This window comes from Haliotis asinina, chromosome 1 (genome assembly GCF_037392515.1).
Source record: "Haliotis asinina isolate JCU_RB_2024 chromosome 1, JCU_Hal_asi_v2, whole genome shotgun sequence".
NCBI lineage: Eukaryota > Metazoa > Mollusca > Gastropoda > Lepetellida > Haliotidae > Haliotis > Haliotis asinina.
The window spans coordinates 4458819-4481415 of record NC_090280.1 but is presented as its reverse complement, the minus strand read 5'-3'; the positions used below and the strand labels follow the sequence as shown (position 1 = coordinate 4481415).

Genomic DNA, 22597 nt, shown 5'->3' with positions numbered 1-22597 from the left:
AAACCAGGGTTGTTGTGATGAGCAAATGTTTCAACCACCATGCTACCCCGCCATCCAGCACTGACACAAATCCTGTCACAGTGTGTAACTGTTTTGTTGTTCCCAAGATCATTGATTTGAGCACAAAACCCAACACATTAATTAAGAAAAGATTAATATTTATTATGGAAAATATGATTGTCCATGCATAGATCATATCTTTAAAAAGTTCATGCAAACAATGCCTGAAAAGTTGAATAGACCCAGAGCAGCGAAGATGTGACTTGTAACTGTAATGAATACTCAACACATACTCAATTTCTGAAGCTAGGTTAATGTTTAAAGTACATTCCGGCAAAACTTAACAAGAAACAAAGGTAACAACAGATCCATCTGGAATTTCAAACAAAACACAGAAACAAATGATAGCATGGATTTGAATGTTTAAGTCATAAACATTTGAGGTTTTGTTAGTTCTAAACATAGAATAAAATAACAACTATTCTTGTCACAAACTGTTAACTTTATACTGCAGCCATTTCTGTTAAGTTGATTTCACATCACTTACTATTTTCTGTCACTCATCGATCTAAACTCTTCAAATTTTGTACTGAGAATGCACAATGGCCTATGAGGGGTTGTCAACTCACTATTTAACTCTAAAGGTTGGGCACACTAGCAGTGAATTGTATGATCACCAAATATGTCACAGAGCACCACTTTTCCCCAACTGTTGGACCAATGTTTAAACCCCACATTCTACAACTGTCCATGTATATGACAGTGGTCTGAAAATCTTCAAATCTTCATGCACATTAATCAATCAAGCTAGTGACAACCCGATCCCATTTGTAATATTACCAAAATATCCATTTACCATGGAGATCATGCTTCCCTGCCCCTGAGTTGTACATGTAATGAAACTGCAGATATACATGGAAGTCAGAGAAACATAGTTTTGGAGTTGGATATATAAAAAGACACAAATGTACTTTCTCACACCATACAGATCTTATCGAACTAGTTTTGCATGAAGATATTCACACTCACACGAAAATAATCATAGATAAGACCTCAGATCTTTACTCAGTATAATTAACAAACAGAAATATCTAGAAAATTCATCCAAATTTGACTAGAGGCAACATTTCACTTGCACATCCATTTTGAACCTGAATCGAAGGGAGACAACTCTGAAACAAAAGCGTTTTCAGTTCAGGAGTTTCCAGAGAAGACCCTTAACCATACCTGTAGCTATAGAACATACCATAAAACTTCTACTCAGAACAGAAATGATGTTAAACCAAACGAACATTCAAATAGGTCACAGCATGATCTTTGGTAAAGGGCAGCCCACACTCGCACTTAGCCGATACAGCACAACACTCCTCAGAATATGCAAACATTTCTTTGGTTTATCTAGCTGAGCCTTCTCTACGATGACCACAGTGACTTGTGTTCACTGAAAATCTTTCCCTTATACAACTGTTTGACTGTTTCTATTCACAGGAAATTTGAGAGCTATGAGAAGGGTTCTCAAAAAGCTACAATTTGTTCCTCAAACATATCCCAGAATGCTATGTCAAGTTAGCTTCCCATTTATCATCTACAAAATATAAAACAAGACTCAAAACATGGAATGTAAAACTAACCGTGACATTTCTAAGATTGCTTGCCTCCCAAATAACTGAAGTCATCATGCAAGACTGTCGTGGAAATTAATCTTGTCTGGGACTTTTATCCAGCACTTGGAACGAAACAATTTAAGCAACAAGAGCCATCCCTGCACACCTTCAGTGGACCACGTGACCAGCTTACAAGGTCTGGCTCTGAAGAGGCCACTCTGTATTTCAGTCAGGTTTGTTTCAGAATCAGAAATCTGAAAACAGCAGTTACATTTCATCGTAGCTCTTAACTTTCTACATTGTAAAGTTATATATCCATACAAATTTCCAATCTAAATAGGAAATTACGATACAAAAAATAATACATAAATATCTGTCAATGTTTGGATGCAGAAAACAGTACAACAATCACCGTGTTTTCAATAAATTGTCCAAATCATTACTTCATCACCATAGCAACCAGTCCTCCAGATTCCTTCTGATGGTTAATCTACTGACCATTACATGTCAAGAAACCCCAATACAAGATTGCTGTCATAAAACATATTTTTTTATAATCTTGGGCTTAAAATGCATAGTCTTTTAATTGCTTAATAATCATTAGCAATCATCAATATTCACAGTTACAAACATGTCAAAATAATATGGCACAACTGATCTTCACAAACACAGGTGTATACAAAACAAATGGTATACATGTATGGACACAGGGCTGTGTGTCTTAAAAATATATTCACATGCCCATAAGTATAATGCACTAACAATGTTTAAGTAACCATGACAACAACATCTTAAAATAAGCAAGACATAATATTATAGTAAACCAAAACATTTATGTTTTGTGTGTCAAAAATCAAAACCTTAAATCTTCACTTTTGATCATGAAACAGTTGCATAATTTCAAATCAACGAAAACAGTCTGTCTCTCCAAGGACAAAAACAATAATACATTTATCAAGAGTTCACAATGACCTGGGACATGTTTGACCTTTAAAGGTTTACCATGTTATTTGCAAAATGTAGAAAGAAGGTCAAAATGCTCTCATGAATTCAAAACAACATTGTCCCATCCATAACAGCTAGAACTTCAGTTTACAACAATTTCAAACTTTCCTTCATGAAAGATTGTAATAATAATGCGTTAGAGTGATGGATTTTCTCATCTTTTTCAGCAATATTCACGCAATATCGGGCCAGGGGACACCCGAAATGGGATTGACACATTGTGGCTATGTAGGCAATGGAATCATCAGCGTGACAAGTGAATGCTTTAACCACTAGGCTACCTGACCGCCCCCAATGCTTGGGACATGAGTTGAAGAGCGAGTGAGTCTTAACCACTTCTCGTAATATTCCAGTACTGAGGATACTAGATTTGGGCTTTACATAATCTTCCCATGGAACATGACCAGCCTCCTCGCTGTGACAAATGAACTCTCACTATTCTGGTTTACTCTCTGAAAGCTAAATCTACTACAGTTTATCTGTCAGGACAAACTGACACACAAGTAACATGCAGCATTTAATGTAACATAATCACCGCTGATATCTGTACAAATACTGGGTTGTGGCCCTGAGTAATGACATTAATGCCCCGATCATGTATCATTCCAAAACATTAAGTCTGAAACCCTTTGGGATGCACAAATATACCAATCACATCAAAATAATGATATCATCCTCGATTATCTTGAGAGTATACATTACGATAAACGTCCACTATACCCTAGATGCATCTATGGCTGAGCCCGATCATATTAATACCTACCTTCGCTGGCTCAGATGACAGTATCAACAAAGACATATGTTGCAGCTGTAAAGTTTTGTTCCCAGTGGTGCAACTCAGATTTTTGGGGAAATCATACAGACTGACAGTTCTGAAACTTTACAAACATGTGCAAGAAGACCTTCTACCTCTATGAGAGTACCTATGCATCAACTGTGATGCCAAGTTTGGTTTGCCAAGTATTTAAGAAGTGAAAGTGAGTTTTGACTGGCATGCTCAACTTCCTAATATAGACATCTAACTGGACAAAAAGCCGGCCAAGAGAGGTAATAAAATCCTCCAGCCAAGCAGTAGATTCATCTAGAGTATAATGGAGATTTATCATAACGTATACCATGGAGATATTGACATATATCAGAGGCAGAACATATCATTCACACTGTGCTAAATCAATAGTATCCATGGGGATTGAGATTTTCACCTATGTATTTGAATCAAAACAACTATTAACCCTGTAATTTGTTACTAAGAAACCTGAATAGATAGACTTTTTCATTTATATAATATCATGGAAACATTCACACAATTTTACTTCAAACTACAGCATCATGATAAGAAACTGTGTACAAAGGAACAGAATCTTTGTGCATCCATATATTCATGAATCCATAAACCATGCCAACCTATACACACATGACCAGATACAAAAACAATACATAAAAGCATTAGCACTGCTAAGTATATTGTTGGCATTGTAAATCGCAGGTCCATCTTCAAAATAGTAGCACTGCAACCATCACATTTTGTGGGTATATTGTCAATCACAGGTAAAGGTCAAGCTTGGTCATGTACACGTCACCTGCTTTTCCTGCCTAGCTCTACTTAAACAAATGTCGTTCGCAATGTCTACATAGACATCTCAAAGTTTCTGACAGTCTTTACACAGACATCTCAAAGTTTCTGACAGTCTTTACACAGACATCTCAAAGTTTCCGACAGTCTTTACAATGACGACACACAAAAAGGGGTAGTGGTGGATAAAGTGGGGTTAAGTGAGGGAATGGCGGACATAGTTCTATTTTTTGTCACTAGGAAAATGACAACTTCAAAATTAAGAGTATGAGACAGAAATGCTGACCTCGATGTATCCCTAGAGTAACGCAGCATCATTTGGAGCAGGACTACAATGCCACACCTGTGCCATGCAAGTTGTAAGTAAGCTGCAGAAATAGAGGTATTTTGAGGTTGATATATGGCACATGGGTACTGACCTCTGGAATATCACAACCAAAAACAGAATGGCCTGCACAAGAAGTCATCAAAGAAGATTATTTCATGAGAATATTGATTTCAGAGTCCTAAAGTCGTAAGTGACATCACATCACAATGCTTGTCCAAGTTCGACTTATCAAAGTCACAGCACATCTGGCATAGTCTGCCGATGTGACTTCATAATGCTGATTAATTTCAGCTAATTGCCAAGGTCACTTCACAACACTTGACCAAGGTCAGCTTATACTCAAGGTGACAAGACACTATTGATAAAATTGAATTGATAGTCAAGGTCACATCACAGTTATTAGGTCACTAAACAAGCAAGGTCACAGAAGAGCCCTTGAATGAGATTCACCTACAGTCAAGGTCACAGCACTGAGATTAACCAAGGTTAAGGTTTCTTGTTAAAAGCAGTGAATGTAGCTTTCAGCAAGCAAAACTCCACAAACAGTTTCCATGCTTGTGACACCAGCACCATGTGATTATGGCTGAATGTCACCAACTCCTGTTGAGGATTATCATCCCAGCAGGACTCGTCTCATCCTGTGTCTTGCATCGTCGACATCAGAATCACTGTCGCTGCTGGCGCCGCACACTGTGGGTTTGAGAGTGGTGCAGGACGGTGAACACAGGTACTGGAGGAGAGGTAGGCGGTACTTGCCGCAGAAGTCGACGAACTTGATGTGCTCCACTCGTGAGGTGAAGTATACACCTGGGTACAGAAAACACAATGTGTCAACACAACAACCCCTCCGATGATCCACTAGCCATCACACAAACACACTAATGTTGACTTCTTTGAGTGGCATGTTTAGAAGCTGGGAAGTGAGGTATGGCTAAACTTTATGAATGGAAAACTTCTTAATTAAGAGCAAGAACAAGAAGAAGATAACTGAGAAGTACAGTGACAATATGATGACAAGGAATTACATCTGAGTGCAGGCAAAGACTTTTAAAGTGGTAAGAAGCAAGGCACCATATCACTGGTTGGTGACTTGGAATATCTTCGAAGCATGTAGTGGAAAAAGAGGTCTTTCCAAATTTGTTTTCAAACTTTCAGTCTTTCACAACTAACCAACATGTAAAACTAGATTTATAAAGCAAGTGAGTTGAGTTTTATGCTGCTTTTAGCAAAATTCCAGCATATATTATATAACAACAGAGGACTTGAGGTAAAGGCTCCACATTGTACCCATCTGGTGAATGAATCGGGGTCTTCGGCATGACGAGCAGACACTTTAACCACCAGGCTACCCCACCGCCCCTGGATTTTTAGGAAAGTCATTTACGCATCTGAGCTTTGTTGCTCTTACCTTTACACTTGGGGTTGACACAGCGCTGTGCAGAGTCGAGGTAGCGAATGAGGTTTTCAGGAAGATCATGACTAGTGTAATTCACCTTCTCAATCTTCACACACCGTCCAGACAGTTCTAACAAAGTGGGTGGGTTATACACCAGATCCTGGACGAAGCGCTTCACAAGGGGATTGTTCCTCAGACTCAGCTCAACCAGGTTGAGAGAGACGATTTCTGTCGGCAGCGTCGACAGCTGGTTGTTGTGCAATGTCAGGGACTGCAGACGCTGTAGATGGATCATCGTCGGGGGCAAACTCTGGAGCTGGTTGTCACAAAGGACTAGTGCAGTCAGGCTGTGCATGTATCCGATCTCGGCTGGGATATCTGTCAACTGATTGCCTCCCAGATACAGAACTTGTAACCTACAACACAAAGTATTCCCCTAATCAGGGACTGGGAAAGGCAGGGCCATGGGCCATTTGGCACATAAAATTCAAAATGGCCCATGAAAATTTTGAAGTTTACAATTAATACAAGGGTAATGTCCCATTCTAAATTCAGAAATGGCTAACAGTCCTGAAAATGGCCCATTGTCAAAGTTCTTTCTCACAATCCTTGTTAGTGATCAAAAGGTACTATGTAGGATGGAATTCAACCCCAGAATGGACTAGATCTGTACATTCTCTGAGACAGAGTAATCCAAAATATAACGCACATTACAATTAATGTTTTTACTTTTTCCCCCAATACTTTGTTATATATATACAAACAACCTTAGATATTCATTGTTTTTCTACACCAGTCCAAATCATTCTTGTAAACCTTGTATCAGTTGTCCGAACACAGCAATATTCCAGCTATATGGTGGAAATCTCTATAAATAATCAAAGCTGGACAAGACAATTGAATGATCAACAGCACGAGCATCAACTGCAATTGGGGTACAATGATGTGTCAACCAAATCAGTGATCTTGACAACCTGATCTCGTTTGTCTGAGTTTTGTTTGAAAGTGACAAAAATGTCTATTATGTGTACATTTTCAGCCATTTTAACAGAAGCAATTTGTAACAAGGTTGAAGCAATGGAACTGGTTCAGATTTTTAGTCCTCATGCAACTAGTCAGTGAGATAGTCAGTGAGATAGTCAGTGAGATTGTGAGATAGTCTGTGAGATAATCAGTGAGTTTGGTCTTATGTCACGTTCAGCAACACTGCAGCAGTACCACGGCAGGGGACACCAGAAATGGATTTCAAACTGTTACGAGTGTGTATTTCCTGTATATTTTTGTTATTAATTCAATAATAATTATGATGGGTCACCTTTCGTTTCAATAGCTAGTCAACACTTTTAGGATTCTGGTTTTCCGGAATTTATCTGCTCCTAGTTTTCTATGTTTTTACTTCCGGGAGACTTATTCGAGGGCATTCTACAGTGTTGACAATAGTTGTGTCTGCCCAAACTTTCGGGAAATGACTTAGAATATATAAAAAGGCTGGTTGCTGTGTTGAGGGCGAGACTCATTCATATTTGTAATCAGCATTGTGGAATTCACTTGTGACTTTGTATACCTTGCTCTCATTGCATAATAATACAATTTGAACGTTTATGACTTGTCCTTGTTCTGTTTTGCTGGTTCACAAGGGGATTTCTTACATAGTTTGTCACGGAAAATTCTTAACCGTAACAAAACGTTGTGCTCGTGTAAGGAATGGAACCAGAGGCTTCAGTGTGACGAGCAAATGCCTTAACCACTATGCTAAGCCACAGCCCTACTACGAATCAATAAGATTTAACATGTGACTTCTCTTCATAAGTTCTCACAATACTATCACAATATGATACTCTTGGCACAGCAGACAATACTATAGTGAAATCATGGTTTTGCACTAATTATAACAATATGGTTTTAACATTTTTTATTCAAAATCTGGTCCTGATAGGAGATAAGAAATTTATCAGAAGACAATCCCTTGACACATAAAATCACGATAAGACTAGAACTAAGACAAACACAGGGGCTCAAAAATCTCATCGCCCGACGCACGGGACAAGTCAGTTTTCATTTCTGGCAATCAAGTAATGTTATCTTTCTTGTCCATGGACTACTAGATGACTTCAGACTGCAAATAAACTTGGATTTCATTTCATATCTACTCATAATGTAGCTATTACATTTCACAATAATGGTAACTTAGAGCTATCATTCTTTGAAATTTATCACTCTTTGATAAATAGTCTCGAAACATTAATCAAACATTGTGTCATAAAATCAGAGCAAGTGGAAAATTAGTCAGGACAAGTTACTTTCTTGAACTTTTTAAACTCACTTGCCCTGTGGGAACCGATGACACGTGTCAACCAAGTCAGCTAGCCTGACCACCCGATCCCATTAGTCACCTCATACAACAAGCACAGTTGCCTTTTATGGCAAGCATGGGTCGCTGAAGGCCTATTCCACCCCAGGACCTTCACAATCACATGTCGTGAATGCTGAGCCAGAAAAGGGAGGTAATAAAATTTTAGGAACGACACATAGATGCATCCAGGGTATAGTGAAGACTTTTTGTACTGTATATGCTGGAGACATTGAAGATGAATGAACACATGCTTTCACTATCTTCAACGTTCATACATTGTCAACTCTTGTACATAGAAAACAATCTATGGGTCACATGTTTGTGTTACATGGAACAACTACACTGTATATCGCCACACTGTAATGGTTATATACTCCAGCTTGTCATTGTGTAGTTTGTATAACATCAATGTTCACCCTGTATCACATAGTCTGTAACTGGACCAGACAATCCAGTGACTGGTATCATGAGCATGGGTTGCTGAAGACCAGTTATTATTAAAGCCTTTAGGGGCCTTGTGAGTAACTATACAATTTGATGAATATTCCATTCTTAAATATAACATACATGCCAGGGAACATCAGTTACCAATAGCTAATGAAGCCAGTTCCATCTAGCAATAAATGAAATACATACTGGACAAAAATTACTTAAGGATATATGTAAATTTTGAAATGATGAATAATAATCTATCTACTCATTGACACACTGATATTAGCGATAAAATATCAATCATAAAAATGCCAACATCTCTAACTTATTTTGTCCAGTATAGAAACGTAAATGATATGAATGCATCACTGAAAATCAATGTCCAATGTGTTTGTAAATTGCATATATTGATACCCGATTCCTATTTTCTTCTGCTAAAACATAAGCAGGTTCCTGGTGTTAACAGCAACAAACAGTAAGTGGTATGTGTGATGCATGTCAATCACCAGTGTGGCATCTTGTGGTAAACTCTATAAACTTACAATTTTCTATCCCAACTGACACAGTGTAACTCTTGTAGACATGCTTCTGTCTCAAGAGGGCTACATCCCACTGTATTTGTCCAAGTTTTCAATGTCAAGCCTGGATCAACATGTGTGTGAAAGAGAGATATGGTCTTTGCAATGGGGTTGATTACTACCTGCAGAAGTGGGATAAGCATTAGATCCGGTGCAATTAGAGAATATGTCCACCACTTAAATACATGTATGCTGCTGCTCTACCACCATGTTTATCTTATTCCAACAATAGTTTTTCCCTCTGATATTCAAAGTATGAAGGTGGGGTGAGGTGATCGGTGAGGTGAGTGTTAATGTGAGGGTGAGGTGAGTGTTAATGTGAAGTGAGGGTGGGATGAGGGTGAGGTGAAGGTGAGGTGAGTGTTAATGTGAGGTGAGGTGAGGTGAGGTGAGTGTTAATGTGAGGTGAGGTGAGGTGAGATGAGGTGAAGGTGAGGTGAGTGTTAATGTGAGGTGAGGTGAGGGTGAGGTGAGTGTTAATGTGAGGTGAGGTGAGGGTGAGTGTTAATGTGAGGTGAGGTGAGGGTGAGGTGAGTGTTAATGTGAGGTGAGTGTTAATGTGAGGTGAGGTGAAGGTGAGGTGAGTGTTAATGTGAGGTGAGGTGAGGGTGAGATGAGTGTTAATGTGAGGTGAGGTGAGGTGAGGGTGGCTGTTTACATCTACCTAGATAGTAACACCTTGAAGAAAGGTGCTGGAAATGCTAATGAGCCTGGCCCTGGCCCTTGAGTTCTTGAAACTGCAGTACATTGTCATGTCAAACTGAAATACTGACTTCCAATAAATATCCCAGGCAAAGATAGTGTGACATAGTAGCGAATTGGCTTTTCAGAAAGCAATGTGTGTTTTTAATTACTGAAATTACGTCCAGTTGTTCAAAACTGAGTAGTAATGATGGCATTACATTCATCTGGCACAGTCACACTTCAACAGTTTTACAAGATAAAACAAAACCGTTAGATGTAACATTACAGTTTACATCTAAGTGATCACGCAGACTTTTGTGAGGGTACCAACGTAACACTACTAACAGTGCCACAGGAAAAAACATATCCTCACCTTGTGAGATTCCGTATCGTGTGTGGCAGTTCGTGAATCCTATTGCCTCCTAAATATAAACACTTTAATCTTCGCAATTCTGCTAGTTGTGGGGGAAGAGTTTCAAAAATATTCCCACTAAAGTTCACAACCTCGAGGCTCTTCAACAGTCCAAAATCCTTGGGTAGAGATTGTTCCTCAAGTCTGTTATTTCTAGCAGTGAAGGTTCTTAGTTGTTTAAGCTTGATGATTTCGTCACTTATATGGGAGAGATTGTTATTGCTGATGTCCAACACAATCAGCCGGTTAAATATGGACACAGTTGGGGGGAGTACGCTGATATTGTTGTGGTCAAGCTGCAGTGCACGCAGTTCATGTGCACGTGAAAGGAGGCAATCAGGTAAAGTTTCCAAGTCGGCGTATGACAAATCTTCAGCATTTTCACCATGAAACTCACTATCCGAGGAAGACGATTCATACGCCGCCATGTTTTCAGTATCCTACAGTATCTCTTGGGTATGTTTCCCTCTCTCGCTCACGTATAACCTGTCAGGCTCTCTCACTGCCCCGTCCCATATGTATCGCTGTGTCATGCGTGTCTTACGTGTTTGGGTGAAGGTCAGGGGCGCATTGTCACATTTTACAGCAGTTACCTCCCCTTATACGCCCTGTAGCTATACCCAGGAGAGCCTCCTCTGAAAAGTAAGTCGAGCATGTGTTGCCCAGGTTGGCCCATATTGGTGAATATGGAAATTAATCAGTGTCGCCACAGTGAACCTAAAGGCATAATGGTCAATGTCATTGAAAATGCTGGCCAGCGATAAATCAAATTTCACATTCACCAAAAATTCATTTCATTTTGATCGTGAGAAAGGAAAAGGCCATACGGATCAGAATGAGCTTTTGGAGATCTCAAATTGTATTCTATGGGTTCCTCCCGACATTGACCAGCTAGGTGACCTTGGATGACAAGCTGTCTTAACGACCTATAATTTGGTGATAGTGAACCGAGTGTAGTAATATACAGTCCCGCACCGCAGTTGTCAAGCTGTGGGTGGGCGGTGAGTGGCTGAAACTGGACCAGGCAATCAGCTGATTGATACTGTCAGCGGAGATGTACATCCTCACACGCATTTGTCAGTGACAATGAATGTAAAGAAACGTATGGATTTTGAATTTTCACAGATGGAAGCCACTACATTGCATACAAATCGCATAACTAGGAGTAAAAGACGCTGCATAATGACATGTACACACGCACGCATCTTGTCCCCATGATGATGTTAATCGCCGTTTTGTCTTCACCTGGACGAAATCTGCGGCACCAAACAATATTCACTCTTTTATTTAGGGTGAACGACGGGAGAAGAGCAACTATGCACTGAAATTGTGTTTTGTCTTTTCCCTTAACTTACTTTAATCACAATCCATTTAAAAATCAGCATGTTTCAAATATTTAAACACGTACGTGCTGTATCACATGCCAAGTGACTCGAGACCTGTCAGTCCTATGACCGCTATATAAAGGGGTCGTCTCAAAATATCTTATGCTTAAAAATTTTTTCTTAACAAAATGACAAAATGTCGTGGGCAGGATTAAAGACATTTACTTCCTCTCTTGTTTGCTTAGTGGTTATACACAGGTGTGCGATTGTGCGTTGGAAACGTCAATAATCTAATATAATCTCTCTCTCTCACTCCAGAATTTTTAGACTATGTCATTAAACTGGATGCATAAATATTAATCAGTGTGATTTGATAAGTCTACGCTCTTGTATATTGCATCACTAAGCTCCTTCTAATCCGAGCAAACACCTCGCACAGGGCGCTCTGTCGTACAGCGAGCTCTGACAAACGGAAACCTGGACATCGTGGAAATCTCAAAACGGGGCTCTGCCGCTATAAAAGTTTAGCGGTCTCTGAAGGAACTGATATTACATCAACCTCATTGTGCGTTACAGAACAACGCTTAATAAGCGCAAAACAACACGCAACAGGTTTAACCAGTGAGACAACCAGATGCATTGTGAATCGTTTTATGACTTCATCAAACAGGGCAGTCTGCGATTCCATATTTATGGTATGCTGCCTGAACCTCGACATGAATTATAGAAAGACGGCGCTATTAAAGTTTAAATTTTCAATTAATTTGCAATTACCATTTTCTTATGAAAAAAGGGATTGGAATTCAGTTTAACCAGAGTTGTTTATGGTGTCAATTTACACTTTCACTCGAGAAATTTCGGATCGTCTGAAAAGTAGGTCATTGTCTGCATAGGTTAATGAGACTTATGTTTCGGTATGACGAGAGTGTGTTTTCTCTTATTTGTATAATCATTGATTAAGTGATAGCTATCACACGGTCACAATGTTTTGTGTGTGAATTGTGGGCTACATTTCATGCCATATGTCTATGGCAACAGTATTTTTAGCGGCAGAACGTCTTGAAAGCGTCTTACCTGGTCTTGGCAATCTCTCGTTTACTTCCTGTACGTGGGAGGCGATGCGATGCGCCTCGACACTGTGTCAGTGTCTCTCTCTCTCACACACACACACGCGCGCACACACACACACACAGACGAACTTACGCTCGGAATTACTACAGCTGTTTGTCTCTGCCTATCATTGCCTGTCTGTCAACTCATCAGGCCTTACATTCAAGATTGACTTTTCGAGCCTGACTGATGTCTCATTGGAAACGAGCTTCATTTAGAATTTCTGCTCTCACTGTAAAATGCCAAGATTCTGGTGAATTAATGTTTGATATTTGTGACCCATCACCTTAGATTTGTGACTCAAATGCATTGTACTAGAAATCTGCATTGTGATTCATTCTAACTTGCTCATTGTTTGCTCAATATATTATTGACTATTTTAGACCTGTCTTTGTTATGATTATTTAGTCGGTTCAGAGGAGATTTCTTTTGTCAGGACGATTTATTAACCGTAACAGTATTCTATTTCAGCAATAAACCCCTTGTATGAAGACTAGATGGAGGGTTAGTCTCTGAAACGAACATATTATACAGCAGATATGTGTGTAAATCAAAATTGCAAATACAATAAAAAGGATTCCATTGACGCTCTTAATTTTCTTCCGAAGCTGTGGAAATCTAGACTTGCCACATTTTCGAGAATTGCGCGGATTTTCTTGGATATGTTTGCTTCAAGATCTTCATGACAGAGTGCCTAAGTAATTAACAGATCAAGTACTTCACATCCACGGACTTGAAGCATTGCGGTGAACACTCTCTACAGTCCGTTTGAGTCAGAAACGGACCGATGAATTGAAACTTTAATTATTGTACAAAATTGCCACATAAATATATGGAGTACACATGTTTCTCATTTATTGATACCCAACAGTTTTCTTAACTCCGGACTCCACCAAAAAAAGTTGTACTATCAACGTTGAAAACGCAAACCTTGTTATCTGCCGCGGCGGGGTGAAACCGCAGAAACGGAACAGCCAGTCATGGCGGGGGGGGGGGGGGGGGGGGGGGGGGGGGCATCTCAAAAGCAATTCCGAGAGACCTGTCGGTTCCTCGTCTGTCGTAGTGTCATAGTCACGACTTGACGGGATGACAAGTTGTGCCACAGTTGCCTGTTGTAAGCCATTCCGAGACCAGTAACCATGTTCAATGACATTAGCTACCTTGTTGACACAGTTTTGCCAAGTTTCCAATGTTTTAAGGGATTGATTAACCATCCAAAGTCTTGCAAGTTTGGAAACAGAATTAATTTTGTGCCCGGAGTGAAAAGTACACCGATTTGATTGTGACGTCATGGCTACGATGGCGTGTCCTAAGATTTATAACGTGTATACTCGCCAGGCGATGTCTCTTAATTGTGTATGTTTAGGCCATATTGCCGTAATAGCACTATTGTTAGACAACGTCTTATCTGTCAGGCATAATACTCCATAGCCCCATCTTTATTGTGCAGTGCACGTGTAGAGTTGCATTGGAAATCGAGACTAGTTCACACGTACCAATTTTCCAATTAAGTAATCCATTAGTTAATGTTATGACATTAAGAGGGTTAATCGACTTTCCTTGTGTCTACGCACAAACTTAAGCCCCATGTCAATAACGAGTCCACAGAAATGAGGCTTTGTCGAGTATTGTGAAAACAGGTTGTTTTGAGGCAGTGTTTAACGATATACAAGAATGCGATCACCAGTCACGCGAGTGAGACTCTGCCGCTATATTTAGACTTGTAAAATATGTAGACTGAGATCTGGAACCTTGAAGAGCCTTACTCTGATGTAGAGAACTGTAAGGGGGTGACTGTTGCCTCCATCTCACGTAATTACATTTCATGTCACCAGGAGACCAGCTAATTGAAGATTAACAGAAGAGGCTACCCAGGGTCAAGATGTGATCAAAACAACTTGTTGACAACCGTTATCTCTGAAGTCATGTGGTTGTACGGACAGGCCTGTGGTCGAAGGAACGGGTGACCGGTCAGTCAGTCAACAATAACACTAAGTCTTGTTAGGCATTTGCCCTAATACGTTAAACGCCGAAGTTCTGCATGTAGGGAGGCGAACTCTTGAAACATATGATATTATGACGTCATCACATCAAGGCAACGTGGGATAGACCTTCCACAACGCTGGTTCAGTGTCGTTGAATGTTCTGGCTTCACACAGCGAAAATACCAGTGAAGTTTGAAAATTGTGAATTACAGCCACGTTTTGGTGTTCCTCAATAATTCATCCCTTACCAGCTGAATCACGTGTGGGTGAAGCCTACGGAAGCATTTAAGGGCCATTCGGTTTGGGTTTTTTAGGTAATACTTAACATTCCAAGACTTAGATAATAAACTGAAATTTCAAGATAACTTTTTGTCGTGAAATTTATAGTTCATTTCCTTGGAATTTCAACTCGTTAATGTGTTTTATTATTTCAAACTGAGATTTCAAGATGCCATCTTTGTAGCCTATAATGAAATTTCAAATGTTTTAAAAAAAAAAAAACAGACCCGAATGCCTCAAAAAGGATGTGCTCGATATATACGTTTAGGAGTTGGTATATGCGCGAACTCGGTTGCCATGTCACAAACTACAGAGCTGGTGCCAGGTGATAGTGTTATTGATACACCGTGTAACATGACCGGGAGTCATCCCATTGCTCACATCCCTCATCTTGTCACCTTGGCAACTGGGTTAAGCTCTCTAACTGGTCATGCCACCAACCAACCGAACGCAGGACTCGGAAATGTTGGCCCTCGAAATGAACGACAACTGCAACGCTGTTGAATCACGGGCTGGGCTATACATCACGTTTGAACCACGTAGAACCGTGTAGTATGTATACATACCACTAGTCAAGCGTCGACTGTGATCGACTGGTTATAAACCGTAAGCTTTAAAAGGATGTTTTATGGGTTTTTTTCTCTGCAGTTTTACAACCAGTTTACCACTCTGAAAGATGGAATGGGTTTAGCGTCGCACTTGAGCATGTTTCGCTCATATGACGACGTGCTTGCGTGCACTATCCCAGACTTAAACTAGCTTTATACCATGCCGCAGTAAGCAGGAATACCCTACGTGGACACAATATACTGACTCCGTGCCGACCAGTCCTTGTTGTACCCATTAACGCCGGGCGCCAGGCAGGGGCAAACAAGTACCATAGTTACTATATTCTTACGTCTTTTGACATGACTCTGCCAGGGATCGAACCCGCGACCTTCCGCTCTCGGACGCTCTAACCACTATAGCATGGAAGCGATTCGATAAACAAGAACGCCCACTGGATGCACCATCGTCAATTGGATCGTGTCATCTGAAACAGGCTAACCCTTTTGTCTTCTCTTTCTATAATATAGTGAGTGAGTTTGGTCTCACGCTGCAAGCACAAAAGCCATTGCGGTGACCCACCGCTCCTTTAGCAATTATACAGTCGCCAAAGAGGCAGTAAGAACTGTGTTTTAAATATATGTGTTTAAAACACTTTTGACACACACACACACAAGAAATACTTTATGGAATCAGTCGGATGTGATAGCCTAGTGGTTAGAGCGTTTGCTTGTCACGCCGAAGACCCCGCGGGTTAGATTCCGCACATGGGTACAATGTGTGAAGCCCATTTCTGGAATCCCCCGGCCTGATGTTGCTGGAACATTGCTAAATGCGTCGTAAAACCACACTCACTCATTCACTATGGATCGGCAGTGTACACTGTTTAGTCAAACGTTTACTCAAGCAGTGTACGAGGCATACTGCGTATATATCTCCCAATGGTGGTTTGAGAGAGTCTGTGCCACTCCACTAGCAGAGCCTGGCGAAGTCCAGCCAACATGATGTAAGACATATCTCCCCGCCTTGTTCACGACAAGTGTTCAGTAGGAGAGAGGTCTGGAATGACTGTTGGACATTTCTACATATGTTGTGCAGCTGGAAGTAACAAAGGAGGATTCGTGTTCGGTGGTGTTGCCATCCTGACAGACAGAACGTCGAATGCCACTTATTGCACACAGGACAGCAAAAGGTGTCTGTATATTGTCCCGATAGTATTATAAGCTGTTCACTGGTCAAGAAGGGAGCTGGGTGCATGTACCCTCTATGTGTTTGTGTAGCCCGAAGCCCGAAGGCTGACACAACTTACATGAAGTATCAAACGAAGTCCCACAGTTCGGCATTTCCAGTCGGTAACATAGCAAATGTTACCCGCTTGTGAGTGGGGTACATTGATTGGTCCGATTACATTGATTATCAGAATACGACTTTTATGTGTAAGGTGAGATCATGTCCGTCGACTCAATATGGAATGGGCTTCGCTCAGTCATGCTGATTCCATCCACATCACGGATGCAGACAAAGATGGCTAGAGTTTCAGGGTGACATTGGCGTAGCTATCATTTTGACGTTTCGGGCACGTCCCTGCCCATTAGTAGAGAACAAATCTAACCCAGTCTAACCTGAAAACATGGCACGTGACCGTCGGCGATTATGTTCTGCCGTATGCACACCAATGTCGTCGTGTGGTAGTACGATATTGTTGCCATGGCCGACACAAAACATGTCCGTCTAGTGTGCATGGGGATGACCAACATGCAGACGCTGATTTACGGAAGGAGAGAGTGAGTACGTTTTGTCTAACGACATTTTATGAATATTCCTGCTTGGGACACCATGTAAGAACCTCACACATTGTACCTATGTGGGGAATCGAACCTGGATCTTCGGCGTGGAAAGTGAACGCCTTAACCACAAGGCTAACCCACCACCCCCTATTTCAGCGAGTCTGAACAACATTAATTATCAACATTGTAAATTTATCGGCTTGTATGTACGCCGCAGGGCCAAATCATATTATTGCTTTCTGATTCCCAAGTTGAAACTAAACGTTAACCGGGAATCAGTCAGTGAAAGAACTAGGTCATCCTCGATATCTCCAGGGTATACGTTCCAGTAAGTCTCCACTATACCCTGGATGCATATATGGCTCATATGAATTTATTACCGCCTTGTTTGGGTTTTTATCCAATCAAGTGAACACGCTGGGAAGTTGAGGGAACCAACCAACTCACTTTCACTTTTAAAATTATCTGACCGATTAAACTTGGCAACACAAATGATGCAGAGGTACTCTGAAAGAGATATAGAAGGAGTTCTTGCATCCGTTTTTGTTAAAAGGTCACATGCAACCAAAAAATCAAACATACGTAAAACACAGTTATCACTTATTCATGATATATAAAATGCATTGCTGATTCAGAAAAAACCCAAATAAACAGAAATGTGAGCGTATAATCGCAAATCAAATGAGGAATATTTTGAACTTTTGTTCACCTCCTTGAGTGTGTCAATTTGTCGGTATTATTTTCTCAAAAGCACACCTTCGCAGCTGCGACCGCTATCTTTGTTGACACTGGCACAGGAGCTTGTAACGGTAAAACTAAAAATGCAATCATGGTATATACTGTCACTGACGGGGTATCAGTTCTATATAAAAAGAAAGGGATGTATATTTTTAACGAGGTCAACAGACCAAGTCGTTTCTGGGCGAATTCAACAATGATCACTGTATATGTCCTATTAAAAGTATGTACACATTTCAAGCCAATAAATTTGCCTACAAATCGAGACATACAGCACAAAAAAACGAAGTAGTCCTTTTGAAGCTACGGTCCTCGAAATCTCAAAACAATCATCTATTTTTTGTTTCTTTCACAGTATACCGAAAGTATCCGGTTAGTGCTGTGATCGCTGTTCTTTTGGACACACTTACACCTCACTGTCACAATGAGTTTACGTACATTTATTCATCGCAATCAGGATTGTGTCGTGCCCTTTCGTCATTGACGACCTTGGCATTGACCTGCCTCGCACTGAAAAGGGTCAGGGTCATAATGTAACACTACAAACAACATTGCGTAGAGAATTTTTAGTAGAATAGCTTCCAGAAATCTCTGATGAACTTGGTACTACAGTATTGAGAGGTACAGTTGCCCTGTGTTCTGCAATTTGTTTCGCCCCATAGTTGTGCAGGATCCGCTGTTGGGCGAATGGAAACTCCATAAAGTGGTAAAGTGTTTTGTTGGCTTTGCTAGCACCACATACCTGTCCATCTCAGAGAAACATAATCGTTTTTTCCTGAACCCCTTGGTCCACGGGGAGAAGAGGTCACACGTAGGTCATGGGGGAACCATGTTTTCGTTCTTAATGACAGAAGTGATGCAAGCATGAACACAGCTTCCAACTCTCTGATCGAGAAGATATACCACGACAGGTAAGTTTAATGTCACCCCCGTTGTTCATCATTATGAGCCCAAAACGATGGTTCGTGTATTATGCCAAAACGATGGTTCGTGTATTATGCCAAAACGATGGTTCGTGTATTATGCCAAAACGATGGTTCGTGTATTATGCCAAAACGATGGTTCGTGTATTATGCCAAAACGATGAATGAGGTTATCCTTTTGTGTGTCGTCTTTACAGAAACAATGAAACAAACAGCCCCAAACAACACGAAACCATGCAGCTCTAACAACGTACAGTACACACCGCTGATACTACAACTGATTCCCATGGCCAACACAAAATGTGTTCTGACTCCCCACTTGGCAGAACGCTACAGGCGACATATATGGCCCCCTCTGGGACTGAGAGCCTGTGTCAGCTGACATACATATACAATCAACATAACTCACATAGAATGAGACATTTCAGACCCACATGAAGAGTTGTTAGGTACAACACGTTTTGGGGGCCAAACCACTGCTGTGTTCATTCATTTGCTTCGGGTAGCTGTTTTTCATCGCCGACAGTCTTGCACAATCAGTCGTAATAGTCGTTGTCTTATCTAACCGATAGAACGTCTTTCAATCTGGTGCAGCTTGGGATCGAACCACAGACCTTCACCTCAGACACTCTCTCCACTCGACCACGGAGGTGATCGTCGGTTGCAGACATAACGTCACTGTGCAACCGTCAAGGGAGCGGACACTGAAACCAATTTCAAACGCAATACATCAATCACCTAAAAAATTTAGAAACTGATCCCCTGTCTTTACACCCAGTGACGTCAGGGTGAACCAGATCCACTTAGTGGCCTCTAAACCAGATAATAACCGTGACTAAGCAGAACTGGGCTGATAGCTGTTATCATCCCGCTGCCAGCTAAATGCGCGTTGAAATGCTGAGGTCAGAGGCATAGGGCTATGGACAGATCTCACTTGTGGGACAAGTGTGCCAGAGAACATTTATATGAGTAGGCTGTCTCACAGTCCGTCAACCACATTATTTACCCTACTGCTTTGCCCCCCCACCCCCACCCCCCACCCCCCTCCCTGCAGTGCTAAAGCCCTAAAAAGCAAGTCTAGATTTCCTCTGAATTTCCAATCTGACTTAGGTTCCCTTTTAGTTTAAATGGGGTTATTGGTTACTGTAAAAATGTATATCTATTTAGAGACTAAGCGCTGATTAAGGAGCAGAAGCAACAAGAAGAGTATGGCTTAATCTCCGAATCTATGTGGATTTTGATAGTAACTCATAACCCCTTTAAAACTGAAATGTAGACCCCGTCACACGTGAACCTCAGGAAAGCTAGACTTGCTTCTTTTAAGGCTTTAGAAACCGGAGGGAGGGATAGGCAGAAATGAACATAATGAGGTTCACAGACTGTGGCACAGACTATGTGAAAGGGTTCCGTACCTCAGACCTATCACTGGGTTGAAGAGGGCGGTGAGGTGACAAAGGGTTCCGTACCTCAGACCTATCACTGGGTTGAAGAGGGCGGTTGGGTGTGAAAGGGTTCCGTACCTCAGACCTATCACTGGGTTGAAGAGGGCTATGGGGTGTTAAAGGGTTCCGTACCTCAGACCTATCACTGGGTTGAAGAGGGTGGTGGGGTGTGAAAGGGTTCCGTACTTCAGACCTATTACTGGGTTGAAGGGGGTGGTGGGGTGTGAAAGGGTTCCATACCTCAGACCTATCACTGGGTTGAAGAGGGTGGTGGGGTGTGAAAGGGTTCCATACCTCAGACCTATCACTGGGTTTACAAGGACGGTTGGGTATGAAAGGGTTCCATACCTCAGACCTATCACTGGGTTGAAGGGGGTGGTTGGGTGTGAAAGGGTTCCGTACCTCAGACCTATCACTGGGTTGAAGGGGGTGGTTGGGTGTGAAAGGGTTCCGTACCTCAGACCTATCACTGGGTTGAAGAGGGCGGTTGGGTGTGAAAGGGTTCCGTACCTCAGACCTATCACTGGGTTGAAGGGGGCGGTGGGGTGACAAAGGGTTCCATACCTCAGACCTATCACTGGGTTGAAGGGGGTTGTTGGGTTTCAAAGGGTTCCGTACCTCAGACCTATCACTGAGTTGAAGAGGACGGTGGGGTATGAAAGGGTTCCATACCTCAGACCTATCACTGAGTTGAAGAGGGTGATTGGGTGTGAAAGGGTTCCGTACCTCAGACCTATCACTGGGTTGAAGGGGGTGGTTGGGTGTGAAAGGGTTCCGTACCTCAGACCTATCACTGGGTTGAAGAGGGCGGTTGGGTGTGAAAGGGTTCCGTACCTCAGACCTATCACTGGGTTGAAGGGGGCGGTGGGGTGACAAAGGGTTCCATACCTCAGACCTATCACTGGGTTGAAGGGGGTTGTTGGGTGTCAAAGGGTTCCGTACCTCAGACCTATCACTGAGTTGAAGAGGACGGTGGGGTTTGAAAGGGTTCCATACCTCAGACCTATCATTGAGTTGAAGGGGGTGGTTGGGTGTGAAAGGGTTCCGTACCTCAGACCTATCACTGGGTTGTAGGTGGTGGTTGGGTGTGAAAGGGTTCCGTACCTCAGACCTATCACTGGGTTGAAGAGGGCGGTGGGGTGTGAAAGGGTTCCATACCTCAGACCTATCACTGAGTTGAAGGGGGTGGTTGGGTGTGAAAGGGATCCGTACCTCAGACCTATCACTGGGTTGAAGGGGGTTGTTGGGTGACAAAGGGTTCCGTACCTCAGACCTATCACTGAGTTGAAGAGGACGGTTGGGTATGAAAGGGTTCCATACCTCAGACCTATCACTGAGTTGAAGGGGGTGGTTGGGTGTGAAAGGGTTCCGTACCTCAGACCTATCACTGAGTTGAAGGGGGTGGTTGGGTGTGAAAGGGTTCCGTACCTCAGACCTATCACTGGGTTGAAGAGGGCGGTGGGGTATGAAAGGGTTCCGTACCTCAGACCTATCACTGAGTTGAAGAGGGCGGCGGGGTGTGAAAGGGTTCCGTACCTCAGACCTATCACTGAGTTGAAGGGAGTGGTTGGGTGTGAAAGGGTTCCGTACCTCAGACCTGTCTAGGGGTTGAAGGGGGTGGTTGGGTGTGAAAGGGTTCCGTACCTCAGACCTATCACTGAGTTGAAGGGGGTGGTTGGGTGTGAAAGGGTTCCATACCTCAGACTTATCACTGAGTTGAAGAGGACGGTGGGGTATGAAATGGTTCCGTACCTCAGACCTATCACTGAGTTGAAGAGGGCGGTGGGGTATGAAAGGGTTCCGTACCTCAGACCTATCACTGATTTGAAGAGGGCAGTTGGGTGTGAAAGGGTTCCATACCTCAGACCTATCACTGGGTTGAAGGGGGTGGTTGGGTGTGAAAGGGTTCCGTACCTCAGACCTATCACTGGGTTGAAGGGGGTGGTTGGGTGTGAAAGGGTTCCGTACCTCAGACCTATCACTGGGTTGAAGAGGGCGGTGGGGTATGAAAGGGTTCCGTACCTCAGACTTATCACTGAGTTGAAGAGGGTGGTGGGGTGTGAAAGGGTTCCGTACCTCAGACCTATCACTGGGTTG

General features: G+C 42.0%; 1 protein-coding gene across 1 annotated transcript; it reads right to left on the bottom strand.

Annotated features, from left to right (window-relative positions):
• Positions 1 to 141: 141 nt before the first annotated feature.
• LOC137286502 (leucine-rich repeat-containing protein 58-like) lies at positions 142 to 10926 on the bottom strand. The gene is made up of 3 exons (XM_067818413.1): positions 10327 to 10926; positions 5919 to 6322; positions 142 to 5317 (listed from the first exon to the last, which is right to left on the bottom strand). The coding sequence occupies exons 1-3, from the start codon at positions 10791 to 10793 to the stop codon at positions 5124 to 5126; spliced, it is 1065 nt and encodes a 354-aa protein (XP_067674514.1). The 5' UTR covers positions 10794 to 10926; the 3' UTR covers positions 142 to 5123.
• Positions 10927 to 22597: the final 11671 nt, after the last annotated feature.

Excerpts from the sequence above, each read along its gene's own strand:
- LOC137286502 (XM_067818413.1), bottom strand. The coding sequence starts at position 10,793 with ATGGCGGCGTATGAATCGTCTTCCTCGGATAGTGAGTTTCATGGTGAA. Across the intron at positions 6,323-10,326 it reads ACGATACGGAATCTCACAAG|GTTACAAGTTCTGTATCTGG; the intron begins GTGAGGATATGT and ends TTTGTGTTGTAG. Across the intron at positions 5,318-5,918 it reads TGTCAACCCCAAGTGTAAAG|GTGTATACTTCACCTCACGA; the intron begins GTAAGAGCAACA and ends TTCTGTACCCAG.